General features: G+C 49.6%; 2 protein-coding genes across 2 annotated transcripts in view; one reads left to right on the top strand and one right to left on the bottom strand.

Moving 5' to 3' along the window:
• Nucleotides 1-27,277, bottom strand: part of NYAP1 (neuronal tyrosine phosphorylated phosphoinositide-3-kinase adaptor 1) — a 218,979-nt gene that overhangs the window by 134,331 nt on the left and 57,371 nt on the right. The gene's annotated exons all lie outside the window — the stretch shown is intronic.
• LOC137562492 (TSC22 domain family protein 4-like) overlaps nucleotides 6,599-27,277 on the top strand; it is an 88,639-nt gene continuing 67,960 nt past the window's right edge. Inside the window, exons 1-2 of the mRNA XM_068273884.1 lie at nucleotides 6,599-6,909; nucleotides 23,012-23,452. Coding sequence (XP_068129985.1) covers nucleotides 23,024-23,452 — 429 coding nt within the window. The 5' untranslated portion in view covers nucleotides 6,599-6,909; nucleotides 23,012-23,023. The remainder of the gene's footprint in view (nucleotides 6,910-23,011; nucleotides 23,453-27,277) is intronic.

The following is a 27,277-nucleotide window of genomic DNA, read 5'->3' as shown; positions in this document are numbered from 1 at the left end:
GGTAAAAAGAAAAAGTCCCGGATGGGTATTTTTTTTTTTAAGCGAGTGTGAAACAGCCCTAAATGTTTGAATGCTGTTCTTCTACAATTTTTTGTTGTTGTTATTGTGGTAGTAGATTTTATGCTGTAAATAATCTTTTAGAGCAAAGCAGAAATGCTGCATTTCAGAGCACTTCAGTTACTTTTTATGGTAAAGAAGGACTTTGCAATTTCATCTGATTACTCTACATAACATTCTGGAGTATGTGCAAATTGCCATCATAGCCGAAGCAGCAAACTTTGTGAAAAACAGTATTTGTGCCAGTGTCAGCACTCCTGGCCGTGACTGTATATATGTGTATGTACTGTATACCCCCACCCACGTACAGCGTGTGTCGTGTAACACCTGTACACAGGCAGGGCGAGGGTCAGGGCACACTGATAACACTGTTAGGCCTGGGAGTGACGATGATCTGACTGCCTTGAAGATATGACACAGAGCTGTGAGTGCGCACAGGATTCCGTGCCTGCTCTGCTGCGAGCAGCCTTGGACGTTGGCCATGGCCATCCGGGCAACATGAGAGAAAGCAGAAGTGGACTCCAAATCCTGAGGTCTGCGCGGAGAAAGGGTTAACGTTCTGACAGTCCTGTGGTTGTAAAGGTGCCAATATATACATAGCGAGGAGAAAGGCACTGTGTGCGAACAGGAGGCGAGGGGAGGGGGAGGGCAGAGGAGCAAGGATGGGGAGAGAGGAGAGGAGACAGAACAACATCAGTTAACCCTTCACACACTCGCATGCAAATCAGTCACCCAGGAACAGGCCTGGATTTACATCACAGGAGCCTATAGGCTCAAACGTCCTGGCACCCTAGACTCCGCCCTCCATGAACCTACAAACCCCCTGCCGAACCGCACCACAAGTGTGCTGGCCCAGCTGTCACTTCTCCCTTCCTTCCCTTGCCCGTCATAGGTAGCTGCAAGTGTCCCTTAGCATTAGGTAGCCAAAAGTACCCTCAAGCTAGAGGTGCCCCACTGAAGGGAGATCTCATCAGTGGAATGTTGAGAGCTGGGGGAGTAACCTCTCATTTACACTCTCATCAGGACTCTGCATAGGGAAGTGTGGGGGGAAGGCACTGGGGGAAGGTAGTGAGCCACCTTTCCATCGTCAGGCGCCTGTAGGCTCGTGCCTACAGTGCCTTCTGGTAAATCTGGCCCTGCCCAGGAACCAGTGCAACCCCTACAGCTAAGGTTAACTGTGTGTGAACAGGAGGGGAGGGGGGCAGAAGATGCGGAGAGAGGAAACAGAGGGAAAGCAACATCAGTTAACCCTTTACACACTAACATGCAAATCAATCACCCAGGATCCAATGCAACCCCTACAGCTAAGGTAACGGGACTGTGAGTGAACAGGAAGCAAGGGGATGGGGGGGGGGGGGGGGGGTCAGAGGAGCAAGGATGGGGAGAGATGAGAGGAGACAGAGTAACATCAGTTAATTCTTCACACACTCACATGCAACTCAATCACCCAGGAACAGAGCAGGATCATCCACCAAACAACCTAGGCAGGTGCCTAGGGCTTAGTGGGTGTCACCTGCCACCTTCTCTGACCTCTCTACACTTCAGCTTACCAAAAGGGGCCCCAAATCTACTACCTTGCCTAGGGTCCCATTGCATCTTAATCCATCTCCGCCCAGGAACCACAGATATCCCTACAGCTCAGTTAAAGTGATACTGAAGCAAACATAGAAAACAAAAACGTCAGATACTCAGGCAGGGGAAGGAGGGAGTGCACTGGATTACATCCTCGCCGCTAGGGTCAGTTACAAGAAAAAAACAAAAAAATCCGGGCACATCACCTAAAGTTAGGACATTTAAATAAGAGGGAGGTGCCAGAAGGGGGTGTGGCCAACAAAACAGCAAAATCAGTTAACCCTTTGCACACTCACATACAAATGCTTTCATGTAAAGCAATCATCCAGGAGACACTACTATCTCTACAGCTAAGTTAATAGCCGGGATCTGCGTTATAAAACAATACATTCTCTTGCGTAGTCACCTACACTGCGCAGAGGTACCCCAGTATTCATATGTGTCTTAACGCTGGCCCTGTAACATGCATAAAGCAAACATGCAAGCATACATGGCATCAACCCATCAAAAGATTAGGAGCACATATCCTAAAGGTACCCATACATGACTCAATTTTGCTGTACGCTCGACTATCTGATTCGATCATTATATTGGTTCGAAGGAGAATCGATTATACTCCATTCTGCTCGTTTGGTGGAAATTAGCTGATATCTGGTAGAATCGACCAATTTACGCAATTAGGCATGTTGGAAAATATCAATCGATTGTAAAGAAATTGGCTAATGTTCACATGAATCTGATCATCAAAGAATCGATTTTTGATTTCAGAGCTTGGAGGCACAACGTTCAGATTGATCAGTGAAGAGGAATCTGAAAGGATCTCGTTTGTGATGTATGGGCTACTAGTTGATTGACTTTCAATCAGCCACACTGCAGGTAATTTTCCAATAAAGTTAGTCGCTTAGTCGCTTGACTGAAAGTTGAGTAATGTGCCGGCGACTGGCTCTGTTGCCGAAATCGAAACGAAGCCGGGCTGGGGGATCGTTCCAGGACGGGTGGACACAGGACGGCTGCAGGGGGCTGGAGGATCGTTCCAGGATGGGCGGGCACAGGATGGCTGCAGGGGGCCGGGGGATCGTTCCAGGACGGCGGGCACAGGACGGCTGCAGGGGGCTGGAGGATCGTTCCAGGACGGCAGGAACAGGACAGCTGCAGGGGGCTGGAGGATCGTTCCAGGACGGCGGGCACAGGACGGCTGCAGGGGGCTGGAGGATCGTTCCAGGACGGCGGGCACAGGACGGCTGCAGGGGGCCGGGGGATCGTTCCAGGACGGCGGGCACAGGACGGCTGCAGGGGCTGGAGGATCTTTCCAGGACGGCAGGCACAGGACGGCTGCAGGGGTCCGGGGGATCGTTCCAGGACGGCGGGCACAGGACGGCTGCAGGGGGCCGGGGGATCATTCCAGGACGGCGGGCACAGGACAGCTGCAGGGGGCTGGAGGATCGTTCCAGGACGGCAGGCACAGGACGGCTGCAGGGGGCTGGAGGATCGTTCCAGGACGGCTGCATGGAGCGGGGGGATCATTCCAGGACGGCGGGCACACGACGGCTGCAGGGGGTGGAGGATCGTTCCAGGAAGGGCGGGCACAGGACGGCTGCAGGGGGCTGGAGGATCGTTCCAGGACGGGCGGGCACAGGACGGCTGCAGGGGGCTGGAGGATCGATCCAGGAAGGGCGGGCACAGGACGGCTGCAGGGGGCTGGAGGATCGTTCCAGGACGGGCGGGCACAGGATGGCTGCAGGGAGCCGGAGGATCGTTCCAAGATGGGTGGGCACAGGACGGCTGCAGGGGGCTGGAGGATCGTTCCAGGATGGGCGGGCACAGGAAGGCTGCAGGGGGCCGGAGGATCGTTCCAGGATGGGCAGGCACAGGGAGGCTGCAGAGGGCCAGAGGATCGTTCCAGGATGGGCGGACACAGGACGGCTGCAGGGGGCTGGAGGATCATTCCAGGACGGCGGGCACAGGACGGTTGCAGGGGGCTGGAGGATCGTTCCAGGATGGGCGGGCACAGGACGGATGAAGGGGGCTGGAAGATCGTTCCAGGTCGGCAGGCACAGGACGGCTGCAGGAGGCTGGAGGATCGCTCCAGGACGGCGGGCACAGGATGGCTGCAGGATCGTTCCAGGACGGGCGGGCACAGGATGGCTGCAGGGGGCCAGGGGATCATTCCAGGACGGCGGGCACAGGACGGCTGCAGGAGGCTGGAGGATCGTTCCAGGACGGCGGGCACAGGATGGCTGCAGGGGGCTGGAGGATCGTTCCAGGACAGGCGGGCACAGGACGGCTGCAGGGGGCCAGGGGATCGTTCCAGGACGGCGGGCACAGGATGGCTACAGGGAGCTGGGGGATCATTCCTGGACGGCGGGCACAGGACGGCTGCAGGGGGCTGGAGGATCGTTCCAGGATAGGCAGGCACAGGAAGGCTGCAGGGGGCCGGGGGATCATTCCAGGACGGCGGGCACAGGACGGCTGCAGGGGGCTGGAGGATCGTTCCAGGACGGCAGGCACAGGACGGCTGCAGGGGGCTGGAGGATCGTTCCAGGACGGCTGCATGGAGCGGGGGGATCATTCCAGGACGGCGGGCACAGGACGGCTGCAGGGGGTGGAGGATCGTTCCAGGACGGGCGGGCACAGGACGGCTGCAGGGGGCTGGAGGATCGTTCCAGGACGGGCGGGCACAGGACGGCTGCAGGGGGCTGGAGAATCGTTCCAGGAAGGGCGGGCACAGGACGGCTGCAGGGAGCCGGAGGATCGTTCCAAGATGGGTGGGCACAGGACGGCTGCAGGGGGCTGGAGGATCGTTCCAGGACGGGCGGGCACAGGAAGGCTGCAGGGGGCCGGAGGATCGTTCCAGGATGGGCAGGCACAGGGAGGCTGCAGGGGGCCAGAGGATCGTTCCAGGATGGGCGGACACAGGACGGCTGCAGGGGGCTGGAGGATTATTCCAGGACGGCGGGCACAGGACGGTTGCAGGGGGCTGGAGGATCGTTCCAGGATGGGCAGGCACAGGACGGATGCAGGGGGCTGGAAGATCGTTCCAGGTCGGCAGGCACAGGACAGCTGCAGGAGGCTGGAGGATCACTCCAGGGCGGCGGGCACAGGATGGCTGCAGGATCGTTCCAGGACGGGCGGGCACAGGACGGCTGCAGGGGGCCAGGGGATCATTCCAGGACGGCGGGCACAGGACGGCTGCAGAAGGCTGGAGGATCGTACCAGGACGGCGGGCACAGGACGGCTGCAGGGGGCTGGAGGATCGTTCCAAGACGGGCGGGCACAGGAAGGCTGCAGGGGGCCAGGGGATCGTTCCAGGACGGCGGGCACAGGATGGCTACAGGGAGCTGGGGGATCATTCCTGGACGGCGGGCACAGGACGGCTGCAGGGGGCTGGAGGATCGTTCCAGGATAGGCAGGCACAGGAAGGCTGCAGGGGGCCGGAGGATCGTTCCAGGACGGGCGGGCACAGGACGGCTGCAGGGGGCTGGAGGATCGTTCCAGGATGGGCGGGCACAGGACGGCTGCAGGGGGCTGGAGGATCGTTCCAGGACGGCGGGCACAGGACAGCTGCAGGGGGCTGGAGGATCGTTCCAGGATGGGCGGGCACAGGACGGCTGCAGGGGGCCGGAGGATCGTTCCAGGAGGGGCGGGCACAGGGAGGCTGCAGGGGGCTGGAGGATCGTTCCAGGACGGGCGGGCACAGGGAGGCTGCAGGGGGCTGGAGGATCGTTCCAGGAAGGGCGGGCACAGGACGGCTGCAGGGAGCTGGAGGATCGTTCCAGGACGGCGGGCACAGGACGGCTGCAGGGGGCCGGGGAATCATTCCACCACGGTGGGCACAGGACAGCTGCAGGGGGCTGGAGGATCGTTCCAGGACGGCGGGCACAGGACGGCTGCAGGGGGATGGAGGATCGTTCCAGGACGGGCGGGCACAGGACGGCTGCAGGGAGCTGGAGGATCGTTCCAGGACGGAGGGCACAGGACGGCTGCAGGGGGCTGGAGGATCGTTTCAGGATGGGCGGGCACAGGGAGGCTGCAGGGGGCTGGAGGATCGTTCCAGGACGGGCGGGCACAGGATGGCTGCAGGGGGCTGGGGGATCGTTCCAGGACGGCGGGCACAGGACGGCTGCAGGGGGCTGGAGGATCGTTCCAGGATGGGCGGGCACAGGACGGCTGCAGGGGGCTGGAGGATCGTTCCAGGATGGGTGGGCACAGGACGGCTGCAGGGGGCTAGAGGATCGTTCCAGGACGGGCGGGCATAGGCCGGTGCAGGGGGCTGGAGGATCTATCCAGGACGGCGGGCACAGGACGGCTGCAGGGGGCTGGTAGAAGCCCCAGGTTAGTGAAACTTTCTTTTCACTTCACTTTGGGTTCCCTTTAAAGGATACATGAGCTGAAGAAAAAACCTACCGACTTACTTACCTGGGGCTTCCTCCAGCCCTTACAAACCTCTTTGTCCCTCGCCGCAGTTCCGCCATCAACCACTCTTCTCGGGTCTCCTCTGTAGGGGGTCAACGACTTTTGCGCATGCACAAGCGTGTGCGCGGCTTGTGCTCCCGTGCATGTTCAGAAGCTGCTGACCTGGCCGCTATGGAGGGGACCACAGAAGAGTGGCTGATGGTAGAACTATGGCGAGCCAGAAGAGAAGGAAAGAAAAAAAGAAAGAGAGAGAGAGAGAGAGAGAGAGAGAGAGAGAGAGAGAGAGAGAGAGAGAGAGAGAGAGAGAAAGTAAGAAAGAAATAAGGAAAAAAGAAAGGAAGAAAGAAAGAGAGAGAGAAAAGAAAGAGAGAGAAAAAGAAAGAAAGAAAGAAAGAGAGTGAAGGAGGGAGGGAGGAGGCCGAGGCAGCAGAGGAGTTGCAGGCAGCAGCAGCAGACAGGGAAGCTGTGAGATGAGCCAGAGAGGGGAAGGAGAGTGAGAAGCTTGTGACACCCAGAAAGGAGGGGTGACAGAGAAGGAAGAAGGGGAGGAGAGACAGACACAGAAGTGAGAGAGTGTCTGTGGGAGAGAGGCAGAAGGAAGCAGATCTGGGGGACAGACAGACAGGAGAGGCAGGACTTCCTGACAGGCCAGCAGTGAGGAGCCCCCCCAGGACAAGCAGAAGATGAGGGGGGCAGCACACAGGAACTGTCATCTCTCTGGGGACACAAGTTTACTGACAGCGGAGGAGATCTGCAGGGACACCTCGCTGGGGAAAGTGTGAAAGTTGTGCAGGAGGGCGCAGAAAAGAGAAGCTCACCCCCCAACACCCCCCCATAAGACTTCTCCAAGCACAGGATCTGCAGCAGGTGAGTCCCTGCCATGCATGGAGTGTCAGCTCTGCAGCTCAGGCTATATATGGAGGAAGCATAGTGCTGGGGGCTGTGTCAGCTGGCAATATATCATTCCTCTTGTCAGATGACATACGTGTGCTAGCTGCAGCATACCGCCACACGTCTCTGCATAATAACACATTCTGTCATGTGGGGGCTGAGAATTCATCAGCAGTGCTAATCACTCACCTACAGAGCAACACGACAGCGCCCCCTGCAGCCGGGAACACCCTCCTACACGCTGCTGTATATGTATTCTACTGTACTGTACTACACTACACTATACTATACTATACCTCCAACACCCACCATGATATACAGCGCCCCCTGCAGCCGGGAGCACCCTCCTACACGCTGCTGTATATGTATTATACTGTACTGTACTACACTACACTATACTATACCTCCAACACACACCATGATATACAGCGCCCCCTGCAGCCGGGAGCACCCTCCTACACGCTGCTGTATATGTATTATACTGTACTGTACTACACTACACTATACTATACTATACCTCCAACACCCACCATGATATACAGCGCCCCCTGCAGCCGGGAGCACTCTCCTACACGCTGCTGTATATGTATTATACTGTACTGTACTACACTACACTATACTATACTATACATCCAACACCCACCATGATATACAGCGCCCCCTGCAGCCGGGAGCACTCTCCTACACGCTGCTGTATATGTATTATACTGTACTGTACTACACTACACTGTACTATACCTCCAACACCCACCATGATATACAGCGCCCCCTGCAGCCGGGAGCACTCTCCTACACGCTGCTGTATATGTATTATACTGTACTGTACTACACTACACTATACTATACTATACTATACATCCAACACCCACCATGATATACAGCGCCCCCTGCAGCCGGGAGCACTCTCCTACACGCTGCTGTATATGTATTATACTGTACTGTACTACACTACACTGTACTATACCTCCAACACCCACCATGATATACAGCGCCCCCTGCAGCCAGGAGCACCCTCCTACACGCTGCTGTATATGTATTATACTGTACTGTACTACACTACACTATACTATACTATACCTCCAACACCCACCATGATATACAGCGCCCCCTGCAGCCGGGAGCACCCTCCTACACGCTGCTGTATATGTATTATACTGTACTGTACTACACTACACTATACTATACTATACCTCCAACACCCACCATGATATACAGCGCCCCCTGCAGCCAGGAGCACCCTCCTACACGCTGCTGTATATGTATATGTACTATACTGTACTGTACTACACTATACTATACTATACCTCCAACACCCACCATGATATACAGCGCCCCCTGCAGCCGGGAACACCCTCCTACACGCTGCTGTATATGTATTATACTGTACTGTACTACACTACACTGTACTATACTATACCTCCAACACCCACCATGATATACAGCGCCCCCTGCAGCCGGGAACACCCTCCTACACGCTGCTGTATATATATTATACTGTACTGTACTACACTACACTATACTATACCTCCAACAACCACCATGATATACAGTGCCCCCTGCAGCCGGGAACACCCTCCTACACGCTGCTGTATATGTATATGTACTATACTGTACTGTACTACACTATACTATACCCTAGGTTCTCAACGTGCGGTACGCGTACCCCAGGGGGTACTTCTAAAGGTTCCAGGGGGTACGCGGGCTTGATATACTTAGCCAAGAACAACAAATTTAGAGTTTTAGAAAATGATAAATCTTATTTAACCCCAAATTAGTATTTTAGCTAAATAAAAGCAATAGTAAAGGCTTGAAAATGGTTTAGAACCAATTCTAATGTACTACGATTAAATATATATTTGTCAAGGGGTACTTGTGATAATGTTTACTATGCTATGGGGGTACTTGGTGAGTACAAGGCTTTAAAAGGGGTACACACCGATAAAATGTTGAGAAACACTGTACTATACTATACCTCCAACACCCACCATGATATACAGCGCCCCCTGCAGCCGGGAACACCCTCCTACACGCTGCTGTATATGTATTATACTGTACTGTACTACACTACACTGTACTATACTATACCTCCAACACCCACCATGATATACAGCGCCCCCTGCAGCCGGGAACACCCTCCTACACGCTGCTATATATATATATATATATATATATATATATATATATATATATATATATATAGTATGTACTATATTGTACTACGCTATACTATATACTATACCTCCAACAACCACCATGATATACAGCGCCCCCTGCAGCCAGGAGCACCCTCCTACAGGCTGATATATATATATATATATATATATATATATATATATATATATATATATATATATATATATATATATATATATATATATATATATATATATATATATATATATATATATATATATATATATATATATATATATAGTATGTACTATATTGTACCACGCTATACTATATACTATGGGCTCGATTCACAAAGCGGTGCTAACCCAGTTAGAGACTTTAGGCGTGATAACCATTGCACCACGCTGGTGAAAAGCCAGTTTAGGCGTGATAAGTTTAGGCATGCTAAGTTTAGATAAGTGTAGATATCGTGCAAAGTCCCGCACGCAAAGCAGCGCCATTAAACTCTATGCGAAGTGCACCAGACTTTGCTAGCGCAAAACTTTTGATCAGCTGTGCACTGCGGTGCTAACCCAGTTGGTGCTTAAACTTATCATGCCTAAACTTATCACGTCTAAACTTATCATGCCTAAACTTATCACACCTAAACTTATCATGCCTAAACTTATCACACCTAAACTTATCATGCCTAAACTTATCACACCTAAACTTATCATGCCTAAACTTATCATGCCTAAACTGAGTTTAGGCGTGATAAAGGGCTATTCACCAGCGTGCTAACTGTTAGCACCACTTTGTGAATCAGGCCCTATATGTCCAACATCCACCCTGATATACAGGACTACGCAGCCAGGAGCACCCTCCTACAGGCTACTGTATATGTATATGCACTATACTGTACTACGCTATACTATACACTATACGTCCAACACCCACCCAGATATACAGAACTACGCAGCCAGGAATACCCTCCTACATTACTATATACTGTACTATGCTATACTATACACTATACTGTACTACACTATACTATACTATATACTATATGTCCAACACCCACCCTGATATACAGGACTACGCAGCCAGGAATACCCTCCTACATTACTATATACTGTACTATGCTATACTATACACTATACTGTACTACACTATACTATACTATATACTATATGTCCAACACCCACCCTGATATACAGGACTACGCAGCCAGGAATACCCTCCTACATTACTATATACTGTACTATGCTATACTATACACTATACTGTACTACACTATACTATACTATATACTATATGTCCAACACCCACCCTGATATACAGGACTACGCAGCCAGGAGTACCCTCCTACACTATACTATACTATATGTCCAACACCCACCCTGATATACAGGACTACGCAGCCAGGAATACCCTCCTACATTACTATATACTGTACTATGCTATACTATACACTATACTGTACTACACTATACTATACTATATACTATATGTCCAACACCCACCCTGATATACAGGACTACGCAGCCAGGAGTACCCTCCTACACTATACTATACTATATGTCCAACACCCACCCTGATATACAGGACTACGCAGCCAGGAGCACCCTCCTACACTATACTGTACCTAGGGCCGGGCTGAGGCAGAGGCGAGAGAGGCTCCAGCCTCAAGGCACAGAATAGGAGCAGGCGCTCATCTCACTCAGCTATCATTTCCTTATTGTGTTTGAAGCAGAGAGAAATAAGGAAAGGAGATACATGGCAGTGACTGCAAGCCAGATAACTAGAGATTAAGGTGTTGGGGGCCCTGGGGCGCCTCTTAGTCTAATAGCAATCAGTGTGTGGTGAGAGGGATGTAGGGGTGCACTTTGGTGTCTCAGCCTTGGGTGCTGGAGGACCTTGTCCCGCTCTGACTTTACTATGCTATACTATACACTATACGTCCGACACCCACCCAGATATACAGAACTACACAGCCAGGAACACCCTCCTACACTACTGTATACTTTACTATGCTATACACTTTACGTCCGACACCCACCCAGATATTCAGAACTACACAGCCAGGAACACCCTCCTCCAATTACCCAAATGTACTACACTACACCTACACCGACTACCCAAATATAGTATACTACACCTACACTAATTACCCAAACGTACTACACTACACCGACTACCCAAACGTACTACACTACACCTACACCGACTACCCAAATGTACTACACTACACCTACACCAACTACCCAAATGTACTACACTGCACCTACACCGACTACCCAAATGTACTACACTACACCTACACCGGCTACCCAAATGTACTACACTACACCTACACCAATTACCCAAGTGTACTACACTACACCGACTACCGAAGTGTACTACTCTACACCTACACCAACTACCCAAGTGTACTACACTACACCTACACCAACTATCCAAATGTACTAAACTACACCGACTACCCAAATGTACTACACTACACCGACTACCCAAATGTACTACACTACACCTACACCAATTACCCAAATGTGCTACACTACACCGACTACCCAAATGTACTACACTACACCTACACCGGCTACCCAAATGTGCTACACTACACCGACTACCCAAATGTACTACACTACACCTACACCAACTACCCAAATGTGCTACACTACACCAACTACCCAAGTGTACTACACTACACCTACACCAACTACCCAAATGTGCTACACTACACCGACTACCCAAGTGTACTACACTACACCGACTACCGAAGTGTACTACACTACACCTACACCAACTACCCAAATGTGCTACACTACACCGACTACCCAAGTGTACTACACTACACCTACACCAACTACCCAAATGTGCTACACTGCACCGACTACCCAAGTGTACTACACTACACCGACTACCCAAGTGTACTACACTACACCGACTACCCAAGTGTACTACACTACAACTACACCGACTACCGAAGTGTACTACACTACAACTACACCGACTACCGAAGTGTACTACACTACAACTACACCGACTACCCAAATGTACTACACTACACCGACTACCCAAATGTACTACACTACACCGACTACCCAAGTGTACTACACTACACCTACACCGACTACCCAAGTGTACTACTCTACACCTACACCGACTACCCAAGTGTACTACTCTACACCTACACCAACTACCCAAATGTGCTACACTACACCGACTACCGAAGTGTACTACACTACACCGACTACCGAAGTGTACTACTCTACACCTACACCAACTACCCAAGTGTACTACACTACACCTACACCAACTATCCAAATGTACTAAACTACACCGACTACCCAAATGTACTACACTACACCTACACCAACTACCCAAATGTGCTACACTACACCGACTACCGAAGTGTACTACACTACACCGACTACCGAAGTGTACTACTCTACACCTACACCAACTACCCAAGTGTACTACACTACACCTACACCAACTATCCAAATGTACTAAACTACACCGACTACCCAAATGTACTACACTACACCTACACCAACTACCCAAATGTGCTACACTACACCGACTACCCAAGTGTACTACACTACACCTACACCGGCTACCCAAATGTGCTACACTACACCGACTACCCAAGTGTACTACACTACACCGACTACCCAAATGTACTACACTACACCTACACCAACTACCCAAATGTGCTACACTACACCGACTACCCAAGTGTACTACACTACACCTACACCAACTACCCAAATGTGCTACACTACACCGACTACCCAAGTGTACTACACTACACCGACTACCGAAGTGTACTACTCTACACCTACACCAACTACCCAAGTGTACTACACTACACCTACACCAACTATCCAAATGTACTAAACTACACCGACTACCCAAATGTACTACACTACACCTACACCAACTACCCAAATGTGCTACACTACACCGACTACCGAAGTGTACTACACTACACCGAATACCGAAGTGTACTACTCTACACCTACACCAACTACCCAAGTGTACTACACTACACCTACACCAACTATCCAAATGTACTAAACTACACCGACTACCCAAATGTACTACACTACACCTACACCAACTACCCAAATGTGCTACACTACACCGACTACCCAAGTGTACTACACTACACCTACACCGGCTACCCAAATGTGCTACACTACACCGACTACCCAAGTGTACTACACTACACCGACTACCCAAATGTACTACACTACACCTACACCAACTACCCAAATGTGCTACACTACACCGACTACCCAAGTGTACTACACTACACCTACACCAACTACCCAAATGTGCTACACTACACCGACTACCCAAGTGTACTACACTACACCGACTACCGAAGTGTACTACACTACACCTACACCAACTACCCAAATGTGCTACACTACACCGACTACCCAAGTGTACTACACTACACCGACTACCCAAGTGTACTACACTACAACTACACCGACTACCGAAGTGTACTACACTACACCTACACCAACTACCCAAATGTACTACACTGCACCGACTACCCAAGTGTACTACACTACACCTACACCGACTACCCAAGTGTACTACACTACACCTACACCAATTACCCAAATGTACTACACTGCACCGACTACCCAAGTGTACTACACTACACCGACTACCCAAGTGTACTACACTACAACTACACCGACTACCGAAGTGTACTACACTACACCTACACCAATTACCCAAATGTGCTACACTTCACCTACACCAACTATCCAAATGTACTAAACTACACCGACTACCCAAATGTACTACACTACAACTACACCGACTACCCAAATGTACTACACTACACCGACTACTCAAGTGTACTACACTACACCTACACCAACTACCCAAATGTGCTACACTGCACCGACTACCCAAGTGTACTACACTACACCTACACCGGCTACCCAAATGTGCTACACTACACCGACTACCCAAATGTACTACACTACACCTACACCAACTACCCAAATGTGCTACACTACACCGACTACCCAAGTGTACTACACTACACCTACACCAACTACCCAAATGTGCTACACTACACCGACTACCCAAGTGTACTACACTACAACTACACCGACTACCGAAGTGTACTACACTACACCTACACCAACTACCCAAATGTACTACACTGCACCGACTACCCAAGTGTACTACACTACACTGACTACCCAAGTGTACTACACTACAACTACACCGACTACCGAAGTGTACTACACTACAACTACACCGACTACCGAAGTGTACTACACTACACCGACTACCCAAATGTACTACACTACACCTACACCGGCTACCCAAATGTGCAACACTACACCGACTACCCAAATGTACTACACTACACCTACACCAATTACCCAAATGTGCTACACTGCACCGACTACCCAAGTGTACTACACTACACCGACTACCCAAGTGTACTACACTACAACTACACCGACTACCCAAGTGTACTACACTACAACTACACCGACTACCCAAATGTACTACACTACACCGACTACCCAAATGTACTACACTACACCGACTACCGAAGTGTACTACACTACACCGACTACCCAAGTGTACTACTCTACACCTACACCAACTACCCAAGTGTACTACACTACACCTTCACCAACTACCCAAATGTACTACACTACACCGACTACCCAAATGTACTACACTACACCGACTACCCAAATGTACTACACTACACCTACACCGACTACCCAAATGTACTACACTACACCGACTACCGAAATGTACTACACTACACCGACTACCCAAATGTACTACACTACACCTACACCAACTACCCAAATGTGCTACACTACACCGACTACCCAAGTGTACTACACTACACCTACACCAACTACCCAAATGTGCTACACTACACCAACTACCCAAATGTGCTACACTACACCGACTACCGAAATGTACTACACTACACCGACTACCCAAGTGTACTACTCTACACCTACACCAACTACCCAAGTGTGCTACACTACACCGACTACCGAAATGTACTACACTACACCTACACCGACTACCCAAATATAGTATACTACACCTACACCAATTACCCAAACGTACTACACTACACCGACTACCCAAATGTACTACACTACACTGAGTACCCAAATGTACTACACCTACACCAGTTACTCAAATACTACACCGATTTTACACCTACACTGATTTTAACACCCCCCCCCCCCCCCTCCTTTTCATGCTTATCAGTTGAAGAATTTGCAACATACTTCACCGATAAAATTGACAAAATCCGTAGTGGTTTTTCCATACAACTATCTAATTCCATCCATAACTCACGTCTTGACTGCTCTCTATCCACTTTCTCCTTACTCTCTCCTCTCTAATCTCCAAATCTCATTTTACTATGTGTTCTTTGGATCCTATTCCCTCCCATCTCATTTCACAGCTATCCGCATCCCTCATACCTGTACTTACCTCGCTATTCAACCTATCCCTCTCCACTGGCATCTTTCCATGCTCACTCAAAAAGGTTTTTGTGCCACCACTACTTAAAAAAAAATCTCTAGACCCCACTGCCCTCACCAACTACCGCCCAGTGTCACTTCTCTCATTTGCATCCAAATTACTTGAATGGCATATACTGTACATGCTGAACTAAGCCAATATTTATCTGCTAACTCCCTGTTTGATCAATTCTTGTTGGGTGTGAGAAAACGCGGAAGCACCGCCGCATGCACTTCTGGCAAGGCGGCGGATTCCGCGTCCAGCGTGACCACTGATGTATGTGCTCACTCGTCTTTGTGTCTGCCTGAACGCGGAGGAACCGCCGCATGCACTGGCGGCATGGCGGCGGATTCCGCGTGCAGCGCGGCGGGCATTTCGCAGCAGGATTCTGGTGTGGCTGGGAGCTGTAGTCCACTTAGGTTTAGGTGGACGCGCGCGCGCGCTGAGAGGAAGAGCTTTATACCAGTCAGTGGGGGATCAGCTGACCAGGCTGGTCAGCTGACGCCAGAAACGGTTTCCATTGGTCCAGCACTTAGGGGAGGCGCTGGAGAGCGCTGAACTATATATACTGGTGGCTGGGCATTTGCTGGTTGTCTGCCGTTGCGATCACTACGTAGTTGCACTCAGACCTTGTCTGTATCTGTGTTATTAGACCAGTTTCCAAAGGTGTTGATGGCCAAGGATCTCACACCTTAGTGTAGGAATTCTGTTATCATCTGTATTGTTATCTAGACCAGTTTCCAAGGTGTTGACGGCCAAGGAACTCAAACCTTAGTCTAGGAATACTGTACCATCTGCATTATTCGTATTATCTAGTCTAGTTCCTGGAGTGTGAGAATCTTGGAGCTCACACTCAAGTCTAGGCATTGTTGATTATCTGTTATGACTTTCTGCATTCCTGACCATTCTCCTGATCTCTGATTTTTTACCTTTGTCTTCTGACTCCCTGTTGCCAAAACTCGGCTAGTCCCTGGATTCTGTATCTGCCTACTGTCTTTGTACTTTATCTGTCCGTGTGTTACGACCTGGCTTGTCCGACCTCGAGAACTATCTCTCCTGTTAGGAGATAGTTCACAGATCTGTCAGTGACACTTCTCCATTGGTGTCACTCACGTTCTGTCCTTCCCATTCTCTGTCTGACTCCTCCCCTTGGAGAGTCCAGACTTCGGAAGGAACCAGTTACTGAGCAGTATTCCTATCTGCTCTTGCACCTGTCTTTCAGGTGTGGTCCTCAAAGTATTACTGTTGCACCAATACACTCATATCTCTCAGGTGTCCAGAGGTTAGTAGATATATCTGATTATCGGTGATACTGCAGATCATCAATAATCGGGTATATTCTGCATTCTCGGTGATACTGCAGATCACCGGTAATCAGACCCTCTCTGTGTTACACCGATCGTTACAGAACGGCAGACCAAACTCAAATGGTCACACTTACGGCCCGTCTGGGTACCCTCACCACTGCGGTGGAAGATATTAACCGGGTACTGGGCAGTCACCAGACGCAACTTAATGCATTGTCTGGGTCTGTTCATGCCGTACAGACGGCTGTGAATGATGTGCGATCTCCTCTTAGCACAGACATACGTATGCCCGTACCGGAAAGGTTTTCTGGTCACAGATCTGATTTCCGAAATTTTAGGAGTAGAGTGTTGTCATACTTTGAGTTAAGACCCAATACGTCAGGAACCATTACTCAAAGAATCACGTTTATTAAGACCTTGTTATCAGGCGATTCCCAGACCTGGGCATATAGTCTCCCCGACGATCACAAAGCCATGACCTCTGTGGAGGAATTTTTTAATGCTATGGCCATAATTTACGACGATCCGGACATTGCCTCGACTTCTGAGCGGAAGCTCAAATTATTGCGTCAAGGCAAGGGTTCGGTGGAGGATTATGCAGCCGAATTTAGGAGGTGGTCAGTGTCTGCCAGGTGGGACACGTATGCATTACTCGATTGTTTTTTTGTCAGGGCTTTCAGATGAGGTTTCAGAGTTCATGTTAGGACAACCTGAACCTAGGTCCATTGATGAAGCCATTGCATCTGCCATCCGAATTGATCGCCGTCTGCAGTATCATAGGCAGACCCGTGGAAGAAGTACTGTAAAAATGGTGTCTCATGCTGCACCTCCAGTGATTCCACCTCCAGTAATTCCGCCTTCACCCGCTTCAACTCCGTTTCCGGCCCTGGAGGCCTGGCAGGAGTCCTTTAGGGACATATGGGGAATGGTGAAAAGAAATTTGGAGAAGGCTTTTTGTAACCAGAAGGGGCAAGCTGATAAGAGACGCTCCATTGAGTGGAGGTTCCAGCCAGGGGACTTGGTATGGGTGTCCACACGTCACTTGGCTCTGAAGCAACTCTCGCCCAAGTTGGGACCAAGATATGTGGGTCCTTTTCCGGTCGTCAGGAAGATCAACAACGTCACTTATGCCCTTGATCTTCCTGCCAGCATGCGTGGCGTAAGATCGTTCCATGTGTCCCTCCTCAAACCGGTGGGCTTTCGCTCTAACTACTCCACAGAAACAGCAATGATCTTCTCATTGCTAAATCCAAAGGCCATTACTCCAAACTCATCCTTCTAGACCAGGGGTCTCAAACTTGCGGCCCGCGGGCCATTTGCGGCCCTCGATACAATATTTTGTGGCCCTGGCCAGCAAAAGCTTCCTTATAGTTCGCTTCAGTGCTCCCAAGTAATCTGCCGCATCCCCGCCGCTAAACGAGGGCTGCAGAGCCCCCAAATCGCCCGGGGGGCAATCCGCCGGCATTTCCTGGAAGGGGCAGAGCTTTCAGCTTCAGCTCTGCCCCTCCTGATGTCAATCGCCGTCTCTCCCTGCCCCTCTCTGTGAAGGAAGAGTGAGAGGGGCGGGCAGAGGCGCCGATGCGCCGCGATTGTGAAATTCCTTATGCGGCCCAGCCTCATCCTGACTTTGCCTCCTGCAGCCCCCCAGGTAAATTGAGTTTGAGATCCCTGTTCTAGACCTATCATCAGCGTTTGATACTTTTGACCACACCTTACTTCTACACTTTCATGTATGGCATAAATGTTAAACTATGGCCCGGGGGCCAAATCTGGCCCTCAAGTGGTTTCCCCACTTTGCATTATGTTTGGCCCACTCTAGACCACCAGTGAAGCTATATTGGAGGTGAAGCCCTAGATCACCAGGGAAGCAATATGGGGGAGGTGGGGGAAAGCACCAGGGAACTGTATAAAATAGGGAGGTCCACTAAATACCAGGAAACTGTATAGGGGTTGGAGGGGAGGCATTAGACACCTGGGAACTTTATAAAGGAGGAAGGTGGCCAGTAGACATTGAGGTTGGCCTTTTCTCGGAGCACAATTTCGTCCCACTTTGCACTTGAGTTTGACATCCCTTATCTATGTGATGAAACGCGGAAAAGCCGCTGTCTCTCAAGGTGAGGCGGCTGTTTCCGCGTCCAGCAGGGCGTCACAACGCGGAAAAAGCACCGCATGCCGCATAGGCAGAGCGGCAGTATCCGCATTGGGAACGGCGGAATCCGCATTGGGAACGGCGGAATCCGCATTGGGAACGGCGGAATCCGCATTGGAGGCGGCTTCCGTACTCAGTTCACTAGATACATTACAAAACAGTACTGGTGTGGCTGGGACTGATAGTTCACCTAGATTCAGAGTGACATGCGCGCGCGCAGAGGCTGAGTTTAAATAACAGCCAGAAGTGAGTCAGCTGACCAGGCGGGTCAGCTGACATTTTCCACAACTCTCATTGGTCCAGCAATTAGGGAGGTCCTGGAGAGGTCCTTGTGTATATATACCACTGGCTGTTCACTTGCTCTTTGTCTGGCGTTGCGATCACATACGTGGGAGCACCCAGATCCGTAGTCAGATCCGCAAGTGTGCCGGGACCAGCTGGAGCTGTAATCCTACACTTAGCTAGATTCTGTTGATAGTTTAAAGTACTAGTTTGATTGTGATTATCTGTTATGACTTCCTGCTTGCCTGACTATCCTCCTGAACTCTGATCTTGCACCTCGATATTTCTGATACTCTGTTGCCAAACCCCGGCTCGTCCCTAGACTCTGTTTCTGCCTCCTGATTTTGTACCTCGATATATCTGATACCCCGTTGCCGAACCCTGCCTGTACTTAGACTCCGCCTTTGTCTTCTGATCTTGTACTGTATCTGTCCGTGTGTGTACGACCTGGCTTGTCCGACCTTGAGAACCGACCTTACCGTTAGAGGCGGTTCCTCGCTCTGTTAGCGACCCTTCCTCCTGAGGGTTACTTTCAGACAATCCTTCCTGCTGTCAGCCCGACTCCTCCCATCTTGGAGAGTCCGGGTCTGCGGAAGGAATCTGTGCAGTACTCCTGACTGCGCTGAGGCTTGTCCTCAAAGTGTTACTGTTACACCAAAACACTACACTCTACTCAGGTGAACAGAGGTTAGCTGGTATATCGGATTATCGGTGATACTGCAGATCACTTATAATTGGGTATACATCTGTATTTCCAGTGATACTGCAGATCACCGCCCGGTAATCAGATCCTCTCTGTGCTTCACCGATCGTTACAATCTATAGGTATAAAGGGCTTCGCTCTCACCTGGATATCTTCCTATCTCTCTGGAAGGTCTTTCACGGTCTCTTACTCAGATTAGATCTCCTCTCCGCATCCTTTACCTGTGGTGGTACCTCAAGGCTCTGTCCTTAGCTCCCTCCTCGGTCTCTTACTCAGATCAGATCTCCTCTCCCCATCCTTATGTGGTGGTACCTCAAGGCTCTGTCCTTAGCTCCCTCCTCGGTCTCTTACTCAGATCAGATCTCCTCTCCCCATCCTTATGTGGTGGTACCTCAAGGCTCTGTCCTTAGCTCCCTCCTCGGTCTCTTACTCAGATCAGATCTCCTCTCCCCATCCTTATGTGGTGGTACCTTTAAGGCTCTGTCCTTAGCTCCCTCCTCTTTTCCATCTACATGCACGATCTTGGCAACTTAATCAAGTCATTTGGGTCTCAATACCACTTATATGCGGACCATACACAACTGTATCGGATCTTAACCCCATCCTCACATGTGTTCTTGACTGTTATATGTCTGCTATAACCTCTTTCATGACCTCTCGCTTCTTAAAACTTAATATAAGTAAAACAAAAGTAATCATTTTTCCACCGTCTCTGTCCACCTCTCTGCCTGATATAACAATAAATGTTAATAACACCCCTATTACTTCAGTTCCCAAAGCACAGTGCTTAGGGGTGATATTTTACTTCTCTCACTCTTTTATTTCTCACATTCACTCCCTAACCAGCTCCTGTCTTCTTTAACTCAAAACCATATCTCACATCTGACCTTTTCTCACTCAGGACATGACTAAAATGTTAATACATGCTTTTATAATACTATTGTAACATTCTTCTTTGTGGACTACCAACTAACAGACTGGCCCCGCCCCAATCTGCACTGAACTCAGCTGTTGATCTCATTCATCTCTCTGCTGCTCCTCTCTGTCAAGCTCTTCACTTGCTGCCAATTAACCAGAGGATTGAGGTCAAACTTACAAAGGTCTCCACAATCTCTCTCCCCTTACATAGTTATTTTGTTTGAAAAAATACATACGTCCATCAAGTTCAACCCTGTACATCTGCTCACTAGTTTCCAGATACCATCCCAACCACAATCTCAGATCTTCACACAACCTTCTATTGTCCTCTTCTATAAGATTTCTCACGTGCTTCACCCCTCCTCTGGAATCCTCTGCCACAACACATCCATCACTCCCCAACCATTGATATCTTTAAACATTCCCTCAAAACTCACTTTTTCAAACAAGCATACACTTTTTCTTAGATCAATTCCCCTTTGACCTTTGGCCAAGTTGTACTTCCTACGAGATAACCTAAAACACACTGCTTCTAGGTATAAATATTGTATACTGCCCCTCCCCCCCCCATTCCTTTAGATTGAAAGCTTGAAGGGGCAGGGCTCTGTCACCCTTTTGTGTCTTGGATTTTGTTACACATTTATTCATAGTAATTCTGTTATTACCAACTCTGTATTTTGTACCATTTCTGTATTTTGTATATTGGTGTACACCATTGTCTGTATTATTATGTTCCCATGTTTGTTTCTTACTTTGTACAGCGCCACGGAATATGGCACTGCTTTATAAATCAATAATAATTGTTTTTATCTATATAGCGCAAAGATCTTCCAAAACTGCTTTATCTAGTAGAAAACAACTTGTGGAGACCATAGATACAGGAGACGTTCAAAACTCTGTACAATCAGGACATCCAGCAATACAAATACATAGCTGATGAGTGGTGTGAGACATCACCAATACTGGTACATGCTCATATGATAAATTACAGCAGAACAAGAAACACTAGGAGGAGGTCCGTGCCCTTGTGAGCTTACAAACTAGAGGGTAGTGGGGTGGAGACATTAGGGAAGGATGAGGCAGTGACCCTCCAATGCTACCTATAGCAAATTATAGTCTTGGCTGAACGGGTGTATTTTGAGACTATGATTGAAGGTTTCCAGGCTTGGAGCATGACGGACAGGCTGGGGAGAGCGTTCCATAGGAGAGGTGATGCTCATGAGAAGTCCTGGATGCGGGAGTGAGAAGAGGTGACCAAGCTAGAGGGCAGGAGGGTCTCCTAGGAGGAGCAAAGGTTTCGGGTGGGGAGGTATCTGGAGATTAATGAGGAAATGTATGGTGGGGACAATTTATGTAGAGCTTTGTATGATAGCGTGAAGGGCTTAAACTGGATCCTTTGAGTAATAGGCAGCCAATGGAGAGATTGTACTACATCACATCTTCACCAACCCTCATATATTACAAAGCATCAACACTAAACACCCAAAAACACTACCCGGCATCTACACAAAATATGCAATACAACTCAAATTCTCAAAGTACACTACATGGCGCCTCCACTGACTACTCCAATTAACTACACAGCACCCAGGCCAACTACCGAAATACTTTACACCATACATGCCAAATCTGGCCCTCTGAGCCATCAAATGTGGCCCTTAAATGGTCTCCCCACTTTGCATTATGTTTTGCCCACACTATACCACCATGGAAGCTATACTATGGGTAAAGCCCTATAGGGAAAGGTAAAGCACTAGACACCAGGGAACTATTTAGGGGTAGGTGGGGATCCACTAGACACTGGGGAAATGTATAGGGGAGGGAGTGGGGCCACTAGACATTATGAAGCTGAATATGGGAGTGGGGGCACCAGGGAACTATTTAGGGGTAGGTGGGGATCCACTAGACACCAGGGAACTTTATAAGGGAGGGAGGTGGCCACTAGACATTAAGGTTGTCCTGTGACTTGGTCCTAGTGATCAGTTTTGGCTCACTATTTGAGTTTGACACCCGTACTCTATACCTACACTGGCTATGACATAGATCTTCTCTTCTTCGTAGGTTTCATCTACCATGAGCTTGGGGAAGAAACGTAGCGGATTTCAAATAACCAGCGTTACGTCTGACTACCAGCCAACCTCTCCTCTGTCACCGATATCACCGAACGTCTTGGATCGCTCTACATCGCCGACGCCCCCCAATGGTCCTCGCTCGCCCCCCACCTCCCGCTTTCGCCTAGTGCGCTTGGACCAGGCTCCTCTGGGTGGTGGACGGAGGTATCAGAGGGGACGTTGGACCTGTGTGGACTTTTACCAGCTGGACGTGGGGGGACAGCACAGAGCGGGGGCTGGGCACTCCCTGGATTCTGGACTTCCCCGAGCCGCCCCCGTCCTGCCACCGTTGCTGCTGTCACCAGGGGCTGGGACAAAGGGGCAGCAGGCCCCCAGGTCACAAGGAGCCCCAGTACTCACTGGCGTGTCGGAGACAGACATGACAACTCAGGTGAGAAAGCGTTTCAATGCACATTCTTAAGGGAGAGCTCGAGCAGAGGCATAATAAATGGCAGAAAGGTGGCAGTTTGCGCACGTTTGGAAACAGGAGGCTCAGTGCCTGGTCCCGATCCCAAGTGCACCTAACCCAAATAAGGGTTATCAAGCTTACAAGTCCAGGTCTGGGCAGATGCAATGCTACGAAAATATGGAATGTTCTTCTGCTGTTGTCAGCATTTTTGTGTGTCTCTTTTATGTTTGTAAAACGCGAAATAATTTTATTGAGGTTTCCCCCCCCCCCCCCCCCACACACACACACACTCCACTGTAGACTATGTAGTGGATGATTGGGGGAACATTTGCTACTCATAGTCGGGGATACTGCTTAATACTGGGGGTGCATTTGGCTCCCTGTACTGGGGAAACATCTGTCTCCCCCCCCGCCGGAAGCTCTGTGTGCTGTGTGTGGGCTGCTGTCGCTAGTCCGCATGCAAATGCGGACTAGCGACAGTTGCGACGAAGTTGCGGCGACAGCTGTAGCCGGCGATTGACAGCTGTAGCCGGCGATTGATACACACGGGCGACCTGTCGTCGCAACACGAGCGTGCCATGTGGTTGCGGCGACAGCCGTACCCCGTGTGTATGAGCCATAACACTGGGACACATCTGGCTACCTGCACTGGGAAGGAAGGGGGGGGGGGGGGGAGCTAATTAATACTATCTAGCATATCTAGCTTCATATACTAGTTAGACATCTAGTAGCCACCTACAACTTGAGGGCATCTCTGGCTACTTAATACTGGGAGTGTACAGCTAATATTTGGGGGCATCTCTGACTACCTATACTTGAGCCCCCCCCCAAGCTGCTTAATACTGGGGGTATATCTGGCTATCTCATATGCGTAATACTGGGGGGCACCTCTGGCTCAGACACTACTGCAGACAAGCAGATCAGCACGACAGCCAGGCAACTGGTATTGGTTAACAGGAAGTAAATATGGCAGCTTCCATAGGTCTCCTTTAAAGGTTACCTTTAAAGGAACATTGGCCTGACCCAAATCTTTTAGCAAGAAGAATAGAATGCCCCGGCTTTAGTATTTGCTGCAGTCAGAATATTCGGCATGTATTGTACGACAGGACTCCTGTCTATATCTGTACACAGATGATAAAATATGCAGTAAAGGCTCGTTTCCAGTAGGGGGTGGCACTGTGTTCCTCTATGGAAGAAAGCATGCGACGTTCGGGAAAATGTGGCAGGTCCCGGACGGGTGCAATCACCTGCATTACAGAAAGCGGACACAGGGGCAATGTAGCCTAAGAGCCCTTTCACACTGAGGCGGGGCAATGCAGTAAATGCACCGCACCCCACTGCAGCCTAATGTCAGTCTATGGGGGAGTTCACACTCTCCGCGTTGCGGTACGCTGCACCGGAAGTGCCCTATCTAACGCGCTTCCATACCTACGTCACCGTGCGGCTCCTGCAGAGACCAGCGTCGGGCCAGAAGTCATGTAAGTCTTTGGTAACGAGTGCTCATTTAAAAAACCCGCCGTAGTTATCTGCGTCGTGCATGTGTGTAAGTGTATTTTAGAAATATGCTTCCGTGCACGTCATTGATTGCCCAAAAGGAAGTGGGCGGCACTTCCTGTTTGGCCGGATGCCAGACAGGGATTAGAAATATGCTTCCGCGCATGTCATCGATTGCCCGACAGGGAGTGGGCGGCACTTTACTGCTTGGCCGGATGCCAGACAGGGATGCCCTGAAGGCCTGTTTTTTTAAACAATACCAGTTGCCTGGCTCTCCCGCTGATCCTCTGCCTCCAATACTTTCAGCCATAGCCCCTGAACAAGCATGCAGCAGATCAGGTGTTTTGGGCATTATTTTCAGATTTGATAAGAGATTATCTGCATGCTTGTTTCTGGGTTTATTCCTGGTACACACAATGAGATTTACTGCCAGATCGATTATCCATAGAAGTGAACAGAAAATCAGCTGGAAATTCAAATCGGACATGTTGGAAATAATCGATCTGGCAGTAAATCTGCCAGAAAATCTCATTGTGTGTACCAGGCATTATTCAGACATTACTGCAGCCAAGTAGACCAGCAGGGCTGCCAGGCAACTGGTATTGATTAAAAGGAAATACATATGGAAGCCACCATATCCCTCTCACTTCAGGTTCCATTTAAAGGATACCAGAGCTCAAACATATCGTAAAAACGGGGAGGGGGGGGGGGGGGGGGGGGGGCGGGGATGCAGGCATGTACATGAAGCAGACCTCTTGCCCACCATCCCCCCCCACCTCTCCTCCGCCCCCCCTCCTTTCGCCCGCAGCTGGGGGATGGAGGAAAACGGGGGAATGGTGGACATGACTGCTTCATGTACATGCCTGCTACCCCCGTTTTTACTATATTTTTAAGCTCTGGTATCCTTTAAAGGACACCCGAGGTGAAAATAAACTAATGATATAAACAATTGTATCTATCCTCCTTCTCCTGAAAAAAAATGACATTTTATTCCACAGTTTTATTTTATATTTAAATCTAGTTTTTAAGTTTTTACTGTTTTATTGTTTTTTCTCAATGACACATTCATTGAAGTATGCCAGAAATAAAATCTATGAACTAATGAACCTTTTTATCTCTCTCCTGCTCTCAGAAACTATTTTCTGCTAGGAAAGTGTTTTGTAGTTGTAATTCCTTATCTGTGACGGTCACACTGTAGTCTGACTCAGACAGGAACTGTCGCTACATACCTGATGTTTATCTCTTTCAGACAGAGAAAGAAAAAAAGGAACACAGCATAATTATTTGTGTGCTTGGCTCTGTACATACCCATGTCTATCTCATCATGTCACATGTCACCTCAGGTATCCTTTAAGTGGTAAACGTGTGCAGCCACAACTTGGATCAAATCAGAACATTGCCAGGACTGCTGGAAGGTTAAGGGATTAGAGGCGTTAGTGCTGTTGCGGTCACATGTAACACCCACAGCAAGGAAACTGTGGCTGGAGCTGTGTGCTCATGAGCGCAGGAAATACACGACTGCTAATCTACTGACATTTCAGAAATCCTCACCACAATCTGATATGACCCCAGAGAGAGATGAAAAACTCTACCACTTCTGGAAATATAGCAGTCCAGGCTTTCCAGATCCCATATGTTCTTCAGAGTTCTACAACTGCAGTAAACCATCCCCCCTATTCAGAGGCGTAGCTAAAATTCTTGGGGCCCCCGAGCAAAAAATTGATGCCCCCCAATGTTCCCTTGCCTCCCCTTGGTGCCCTCCATGGCCTGGGGGCCCATCTCACAAGGGGGATCAAACAAGTGTGCCCATCCTGCTCTGCATACCAATAATAAGTGTAGCCACAAAACCACCTGATCTGGAGTATAGCCCCCTGTATCGGAGGGGCCCCCCACCGCTCTGGGCCCCCTGCAATAGCAGTGGCTACTCTCCTCTAGTTATGACCCTGACTGTATTGTGGTTCATGCCCCGCCCCTCAGTACCTTCATTCCAGTGTGGGCGGGGACTACATCTCTCCGCCTCTCTCTGATGGAGATTATAAAGAGTAAGTCAGCAATGGCAGCCTGCATATCCCGGATTCCTGTGATGACAGAGGAGGTTACACATTTACAGTGGCTTGCAAAAGTATTCTGCCCCCTTGAAGTTTTCCACATTTTGTCATATTACTGCCACAAACATGAATCAATTTTATTGGAATTCCACATGAAAGACCAACACAAAGTGGTGTACACATGAGAAGTGGAACGAAAATCATACAGGATTCCAAACATTTTTTACACATAAATAACTGCAAAGTGGTGTGTGCGTAATTATTC

Source organism: Hyperolius riggenbachi, chromosome 3, assembly GCF_040937935.1.
Source record: "Hyperolius riggenbachi isolate aHypRig1 chromosome 3, aHypRig1.pri, whole genome shotgun sequence".
In the NCBI taxonomy this organism is placed as follows: Eukaryota; Metazoa; Chordata; class Amphibia; order Anura; family Hyperoliidae; genus Hyperolius; species Hyperolius riggenbachi.
The sequence above is the reverse complement of the archived record's forward strand: the minus strand, read 5'-3'. Positions and strand labels throughout refer to the sequence as shown.